The 8,937-nt window shown below is 42.3% G+C and overlaps 1 protein-coding gene across 1 annotated transcript in view; it reads right to left on the bottom strand.

The window, feature by feature from the left end:
- Nucleotides 1-3,666: 3,666 nt before the first annotated feature.
- The window catches only part of LOC104520650 (calcium uptake protein 1, mitochondrial-like), a gene marked incomplete at its 3' end in the record, with an annotated part of 23,835 nt that continues 18,564 nt past the window's right edge, over nucleotides 3,667-8,937 (bottom strand). The window contains exon 3 of the mRNA XM_010162398.1: nucleotides 3,667-3,829. Coding sequence (XP_010160700.1) covers nucleotides 3,667-3,829 — 163 coding nt within the window. The remainder of the gene's footprint in view (nucleotides 3,830-8,937) is intronic.

Genomic DNA, 8,937 nt, shown 5'->3' with positions numbered 1-8,937 from the left:
TGTGGGGTCTCCATCTCTGGAGAGATGCCACAGCTGTATGCCACAGCTCCTTCTTAGTCCAGGACACCCCAAAATACTCATGTTCCCCAGGAAAACAATCAACGCAGAATGAACCCAGAGAAACCTGGGGAAATGGAGGAAACTCAGAGGCTAGGAAAGAGAGGGGGACTGGGTAGGCCATCACCAAGGAGGTCCAAGCACTTGGAAATGTTCATGCAGGCCAACAGCTACGTAAGAGTACAGAGAACGTTCCAGCAAGTATCAGGCACAGTCACAGCTCCTGCCAAGTGTCATGGCTTCATATGCCTTTTTCAGCAAAAGCCCACCTGTCTTTGAAGAGCTGCAACATCTAAAACAGGGGTTTTTGCAAACTGTTACCCTTCCCTCAAGACAGTATTTTGTGTTTTGGCAAGCGCCAGGTATGAAGCAACCGTCCCTCCTCATCCAGCCTTGGAGACAAGTCATCTCTTGGGTACCAGAGAAAGTGGGAGGGGAAAAAAATAACACAGGACTGCAGGGAGCAGATACCACTGCCCACGCTTCTGTTGGTGCTTGGACTTTCCAGATAGCATATAAAGAATTTTTTTTTTTTTTTTAAGCAGCTTCCAAGTTTAGTGCCATTCTTTGGCTTACTCTGACAGACAGTTCCAAGCTCAGGAAGACTGTCACACCTTAAGCACAGCTTGCCTAGTTGGGAAAGCTACAGCAGAAAGTTTTACTGAACTAGAGAAAGCAATTTACAGGAGCTAATGAATTGGCATTCATTTTCCCCGAGCTAGCAAAATGCAGTCTAGAATTAAGCTGACACTTTACTGACAATAAATCAAACTTTCCGCTATGTAATCCATGAAAACGAATCAGGACATGATGCCTCACAGTAGATTACAGGTTTAAAAATAAATACAACAGGGACTCTGATATCTCATAACTCCGTATCACTTACATTCCACAGTATTTTCTCTCCATAAAATAGCAGACACATTAACAAGATGTTACTCGCTGAAATTATGACCAGCAGCTTGAGCATACAGAGCACCCCCTGCCCTTCTCATGTCTTGGACTGCTCATGCAGGATTCTATTAATTCACAGGACCAGAAGGCGATTGTTTTGCCACACAAACCTATCAATAAATACAGTTCATGGAAAACCTTTGGGTCGGAAAGTAATCCATAATTCAGTTCAAGCATTAACCTACCTAACTAGTACGATTACAGTGGGCTACATCACTACCTGAAGACCTCCAAGGAGCCCTCCAGGCTACATCACTACTCAAAGGAGCACCGTGGGATGCTCCAGCCCCGGCTGATGGCACACCCATCGTGACTAATGGAGAAAGCAGCCCTGGCACTTCCCTACTAATCTATAAACTAGATTGTCCTATGAGTCAAAGGTACCAAACGGATATCAAGTATGGAAAGAACCCAGCCAGCAGGTAGCAGTCTTCGTCTTTAACTTCTGGTTTTAAAATCAGAACTTTTTTTTTTCCTACCAGCTTTTAAAATATTTGGGAACAAGGTTATAGCTGGTTTGACTTTACTGCAGCATTACGTGTTTTACTCTTCTATGGTTCATTATGTATTAAAAAAAAAAAAAAACCATTTACTGTGATTGTCATGATGTACAGCGCTCATAAGGAACAACCACCCTCGCAGCAGCTTTGTCTAGAAACAAGTCTGTGACAGTAACAGTCCTCAAGACAGACTTTCAAACCAAGAAGACAGAAGATGCCCATTCTCCTGCTTCACCTGCTGATGGGCAACCAAAGCTCAATTTCCATCTCATTCCACTTTTCAAGATCACCTGTATCACTAAGGCAATTTTCTTCCCTTCTAGGCTGCTTTGTGTCACTGACTGGCAGCATTTACAGGCACTTAAAGGCAGCAACAGGCTTCACGGGGCCATTTAAGCAGCTCAGCTGGCCAGGGTAATAATAGTTACAGCAGAAAGTTAGTGGCTAAAACTGATAAATTATTTCCCATTAGTCATCTTTGCTTGTCTCCAAAGTAGGCGTTTTCTGAGTACTCTTCCACCTATTTTCTGCGCATGCCTTAAAATGCACCAAGCACATTTATTGCATGGAAGAAGTAAAAGACAACCAGATTACTTGAAATTAAACATAGGTTTTTTCTATTTTTAAGCTGGCTGACAAAAAAAAAAATTACTTGCATGGGAAGGCTCGCACTCAAACAGGTGTTACTGCTTTTCAAAGTACCAATTCAAGAAGCTTTAGACAGATAAGATAGTAAAATACAATTCCAGCATCCATGAACATAATCTGTTTATTCTCAAACTACTTCTTCACTGAAGATGAAACCATGTAATTCATATGAAAACTACAGCCATTTTTGGTACTTGATGAAAACCTAAATATCAACTCACCAAGATGTTTAACACTAATGCCAAGATTATTTTTTCTTTCCTCTTGCACACACTTCATGCTGTTGTTTTCTAAGCACAAGCATACGTGGTATTTATTTAGCAGCTGTCACATAACATATTAAAAGTTTCATGGTTTGTACATAAACCCCACTCTCAAAAAGTTAACATTTGAGGGCTGAGGTTCTTCATTAATGCCTGCAGAGAGGAGGTTTAATTTGACAAAAGCCCATTTCATTCTTTGAAATACACTGTAGGAGACCAAGAAACCTGATTTCCCACGCCTCACCCAGAACGTTAATCTCCTCCAAAACAGAAGACAGACAAAATCCTCCTGCCACCCCACAGAAACCAACCTTTTACCAAATGCTCAGGGGACAGCTTTCCAGATCAGAAAAAAGTGTCTGCTCTCCCATCTGTTGCCTGCCAAACCCCCATAGGTACCACAGCTGATGTGCTTCCCTGCAAGCTGCAAGGAATTTGAAGCCAGCAGAGTTGAGTCCTACTCTGGCCAGCAGCATCACAGCTCAGCCTGGCACATAGGGCTGCCTGGACTCTTTTATTTTTAAGGTTTTCCTTGCCAAAGCAACTTCCTTTTGAAGGTTTGTGAAGAGTTTTTAAGATGTTTCAGTTGAAGGTAATCTTTCACTAGTAAATATGGAAGAAAGTCATCTCATCTGCTCTTCAAAGGCTCATACCAATGAGATCTACTATGCCGCAACAGCACTTCAGGCAACCTGGAAAGGATTAGGCTAATTTTGGTTTTGGAGCATGGAGACAGAATAGCTTCAGGAGGTGCCTTCCAGCCCTACCAGTCCCAGGTTCAAAGCTCCTAAGCAGCAACCAACGCTTCTGAACCGCAATGATTGCCAGTTATCATGGTGTGGTGCTGCCACAATTGCCAATTATTTGGCAGCACCACACTGCTGCCAGTCAGCTGGGTATAAACCAGCATGGAGGTGCTGCAGGCTCTGCTGGAGATCAGCGTGGCTCCTGCGTGGCTGCACTGGTAGCTTTCTGCCTCGTGCCTGCATTCGTTGTATCTCTGTTATCCTTCTGCACACCACTGCACTGCCGTCACACGTGGGTTGAGGACATCACTTTTTTTTGACCTTGGCAGCACCCTAATCAGCAACGCCACTTTGTGCTGTACCTCTCAACATAACAAGAACGATGGCTGACAGCATAACTGTTTGATAGGAAATTTAAAGATCAGGTAAGCAGAGACTGGAGAGTTTACTCCCCTTCGCTGTATTAGTTTCTCCAATTACTACAGACACATCACTTACTTTCCGGTTGTTTTTCATTAGGTGTTATTGATCTCACGAAATCCTGCGGTGTCATAAAAACCTCCGATTCACCATGCTCATTTATTACTTTCAAAGTGGCGAAGTATCTGAAGATTTTGTCTGGCGTGGAGTAGGCTCTAATCCTGTTCTCATATTCCATCACCTGGAAATGAAATTTAACCAGCATTAGATGTGCATGGTTCCTCCCCTGATACCTCCATTAGCATCTTAATCCTCTGAAGGTTTTGCCACATGACAAAAGTTGTGTGCAGCAACACAACACTTGAAATAAATAATGCTGAAAGGGTCACAATCCCTCCCATCCTCAGGCTTTGAGCTACCAAGAAAATTAGAAGTATCAGCTACTGATGTCCCAGAATTAAGAACAAACACTAAAAGTCTTTACCATTGATAAATTTTGAATCTTCATGATGAGGCAGAGAAAAAACAGAAGCTCCCTGAAGGCGCTTTTAAACATGAACATAAAAAAACCACTAGTATCACATCTGTGAATCTAAAGCAGTTCAACATTTTAACCTCAGTGTTGAAGGATCTGATTTATGATTAATAAATGAAGTAAAATAAAAGTCTGGGAGAGCTGGGAGAGACCTTTACTTCCAAGCTAAGTCTTGGAAAAAACTACTTGGAGCCACAGCTGGTTACTCAGTCACCCAACCTAATTTTTTCCTCTTTTCTATCAACTGGTAAAATTTTGCAGAAATATTTTTTACTCAGTCCTCTTCTCCCCACCAATCTGTCACTGGCTAACTCTGCCAGTAGTGATTATTTTGTACCTAGAACTGTTTTCCTCACCACACAGCTAGAATTAATCAAAGAGAACAGAAAGCTTTTATAAACAAAAATCACAACATAAAGCCACAAGGGAGGGAAAAGGCACAAAGACCTACACTTCATTATGTTTCAGAGTAGAAAACTTTCCTTCTTAGCTCAGCTTTTTATTCCTGAATTATACACCATGTTTAACAGTCCATAATGTACTTGAAAACTTCAGTACTTCTGGCCAAGGGCCACAGGAGGGAGAGGGGGAAAAAAAAAAAAAAAAAAAAAAGCAATGATCTGCTGGAAAAGAATAGGCGAGATCAAGGGTACTGCCAAGGCATCTGTAGATCATTTCTGGCTTTCGTCTTGTTTCAGCCTTGTCCTTTAACTCGAACAACTTCTCCACCCTGATATATATCAGAAAGAAAACATCCTCTCTGATTTTTCATATTTCTATGTTAAAACAAGCTAAAGAATTTTAATCCCCCAACCCAGGCTTGGGAAAGCTAGTGAAAACAGAGCCTCTCTCCTCCACACTCATTCCAGCTCAGCTCTCCAGCAAATGCAACCAGGGGACAAATGTGGCAGAAGGTCCCACTGATATGGTTTTGAATCTAAAGCATTCTCCCTATTCCTCTTCACATGACCATAGCTTTTTTATAATCAAGCCCATCAAGAACACAGAAATGTCCTTGCATCAACCAATAAAACCAGCTCCCTCTTTCCTGTAGCCACCTGCATAGAAGAATTTTTGTCACTACTCCCTTTTACTATCCTTTGCACCTAGAATCAAACTTTATCCCATTTTTATTGCTTCACTCCACAAGATGCTCCAAAGATAAGGGCACTGGATCAAAAGCAATTGTTTTATTGCAAAGTTACAAGTCTTTGTCTATCAGCCAAACCACAGTAAACGGCAACACACACTTCCACAGCTCTTTCCAGCTGCAGAGCTGCATGTGTCTTTGTCTACGGCTCCCACCTGGCAGACTTGTTATGCCAAAGTGATCTTTTCACTTGTGACTGCAGGCCCATAACTCACTCCTTCCTGTAGCATGACCCATCTCCTTATGAATAACACCCCACCCAACTTGATCAGCCAAATAACATAGTTAAGTACTTTTAACTTCAAGCAAGACAACTGAAATGAGCTACAGTGTCAAGCCCAGGACTGGAGTCAAGAGCAGATCACAGAACACAACCCTCCATCCATGACACCCTTTTGATAGAGCCTGCTTTCTACCTAAAAACACTTGTCTGCCCGAGACTTTGCTCCTGATTTTCCAAGCCAGTGTAATAATTTCTTGCAAGGCACTATCAAATGCTTACCTGCAACCCAGCTAGGAAAGCTGTACCTCTTTTAATCAGCAACTTCACTTCTGTGCTATAGAAGTTAGTCTTGACATTTCTGACAGCAAAACCACGTTGCATCCCATTTGACTTCATATCTGCAATGGATCTTTCCTCTGTACCTCCTTTAAGATCTTACTCAGATTCTACTGACAGGCCTATTGCTCTCAGGTACTCTTCTTCTTGTTTTTGGAGTATGGGCATTCCCATTTTCCTCACCTGACATCTGTACCAAGACTCCTCCTTACCAGTCCAGCAACTTCACTGCCAACTTTTTCTTATCCCAAGTTCAGGGCGATCCTCAAGGCTCCTGCTTCATTGATGTTAAGCAGTGTACATTTTGCTTTGTCTTTGGACACAGCAATTTTCCAACACCCCATTCAGATCCATGCTGCATCTTGAAGTACACCACGATCACTACTTACAACAGAAGCAAAGCATCCATTTAGTACGCAGCCCCTTCCTAGATTGTTTGCTGTTCCGTCTTCTATCCATGCACACTGCAAAATGAAAACCTTCCTCAGGTGACTGCCAGACACTCACGAGGCTGCAATTTTGAATATGCAGCTCTAGAGTGAGGAGTCTGTTGCTCAAAAGCCACATAGAGGTCTTAAAGTAATGTGGCGTGGCCCAAAAAAGCCTAATAACAACACAGGCTAAAAAGCGGTCTCGTGTCTCAGCGTGCAGCACAACCACCCCACACAGATCTGCCAAGCAAGAGGTTTGTCCCCATGCAGTCTGTGGTTTCATGAGAAACGTAAAAGTGGTTTGGGGCTTCCCTTCTCCAACAAAAGCATCTGAATGCCCCTGCAAAGGTAGGACCTAAGGGTGCAGCAGGTGGAAAGCCGATATTCTCATTTTGCATTAGGTTTCAGAACAGTATCAGACAGCAAAAATGGTAAGTGAAGGATTTTTAATGACCATCTTCTGACACCATTTGCCATGTCTGGACAAAGAGAGCTTAAGCTGACCTACCATCTTCATGAAAGCTCAAAGCAGCCCCTCTAAGCCCACTGCAGTATAAAGAATGTATGTTATCCATTAAGTAGATTGAGTTTTCGATATGGAAGGCAATGAGATTATGTACAGCTACTCCAAGACTTGTGAGAAGCTACTCTTAGATTTAATTATTTGCAGCCTTTTGATTTCCAGTAATTAGCTGTGACACACAAACCCCATGATTTTCAGGACAAATACATTCCTGAAAAATTATGAGGAACAACAGTCCTGAATAACTCACAATCAGGACAAAAAAAGTAGAATCTTAAATGCTTGTTTAGTATCTCACAGGCTGTTTTAATCACAATCCAAAAGTTCTTCCTCAAACTTCCCTATAAGAAGTCAGCAAATGCAGCAACAGATCTTCCCTTTTACCCACAGCTGAACTCACAATTACCTCATTTTTGCTAACATTATCTAATCAGCTGGCAAAAACTAACAAATGTGATACAACTCATCCCTCTAAACTTCAAGACTAGCGTGAACATGAAGCCAGATCAAGAAGGGAACAGCCAAGACCCTACAAACAGGAACAACTCACTTGTTTGAGACTGGGTGCTAAACACAAAGTGGTCAATAATATGGGTGCCCTGATCTCTCTCCACAAATGCAGAGATAAAAAGCATATGTATTTGGATGTACACACCACCATTTGTGAGGTTTTTTACACTACTTCTAAACAATCTGGACATAAAATCATCCTAGGCAAGTCTCTCCTCCCACGAGCTCTCGCCTATGAAATACTCCAAAACACGTTCCTGGAAAAGCGTGCAGGCGGCTGCCTTCTCCCAGTACACACCAGTCCTTGATGCAGTGGACTCCAGCCAAAAACTCTCATCCTGCCCTGAGAACTGTAGCTTCATGTAATGAGGGGCCTCCAGAAAGATGTTATGTGACCAAAAGGGATAAGTCCCTTTTTGGCATTTATTAATAGAGTAGGTACTAGAGGAGAAACATGAGCAAATAATCCCTATTGCTCTATGAGAAGAGCGAAGATGCTGTTGAGACAGTAAATATTTATGCTCAGGTTAAAAGGAAAAAAATTAAATCCCGTGCAGAAATGAAAATAAAGCTCTAAATTAACATCTCAATTCACTTCCAGAGCACCACTGGGGCCTACCTCACCGTGCGGCAGAACGGGAACTCTGGCAGTCCAGCTCCACCGCACACATCTTAGCAGGGTAAATTAATTAGGATTCATTTTCTTTGGGTTTCCTATTGTAATGCACACTAAAATGAAGTCTCAGCATGACTAAGACTCCTAAGGCAGCATACCTGCAGGACCCAGCAAACCCTGCAAGCAGATCTTAATAAAGCAGTCCTAATGCTGCATGAAAACTCTTTTATCAAATTAAGATGTCAGCCCACCCACATTATGTATTACTGCTCATTAGCCTTCAAACTATAAAAGCACTCAAACAATCTTTTCCTTTCCTCCCTTATGCAGTCAGGACCTATACATTGCACAAGCTGTAAGACAACACGTGCCCTGGAACCAGCCACACACCATCCCAGCCCCAGCAGATGCCAAGTAATTTATATTTCAACTTCCTCTTCACTGAATCACTACCCAAAATAGCAATGTCATGCCTAATTTATTTCACCACTAATCACCAACTTCATTAAAAGGAACATTGGAACAACAAACAAGTGTTAAACACTTTCAATTAAGCTTAATTTTTTTCTCAATGAAAACCCCACACCATTTTCAATTAATTATGGGAAGAGTCGGAAAGGGTTTTTACTGTGGGGTTTGTTGCTTGTATTTTTAAAGACATATAAAAAGAGTCAGGAATTCCCTATTGATAAGAAGAGTAGCACATCCTGGGAGCAGCCCTGATTTTGAGTCAGGAGCTGGGGCACACCTTCCTACACCTTCCTCTATTATCTGAGCCAGAAACATTCCAACACACCTCCCAAGATGACTCACTAGGGCAACTGCTGATCAAACACCAAGCCCACAACGGAGCTGCTCAAACATAAACACAGAACCCAGCACCTGGGAGACTACTGGTTACATCCTGTATTAAACACAGCAAAAGCAACACAGGCATTCAGGTCACAGAAGGCACATTCTGTCTACGGCTGGAGAGAAAAGGGCTTACGCTGGCAAAAAGATTGTGAGACCTGTTTTACACGGTG

The sequence above is a fragment of the Antrostomus carolinensis genome, unplaced genomic scaffold (assembly GCF_000700745.2).
Source record: "Antrostomus carolinensis isolate BGI_N321 unplaced genomic scaffold, ASM70074v2 scaffold48000, whole genome shotgun sequence".
Taxonomy (NCBI): Eukaryota; Metazoa; Chordata; class Aves; order Caprimulgiformes; family Caprimulgidae; genus Antrostomus; species Antrostomus carolinensis.
Note: the sequence above shows the minus strand (reverse complement) of the source record. Positions and strands in the feature narration are given on the sequence as shown.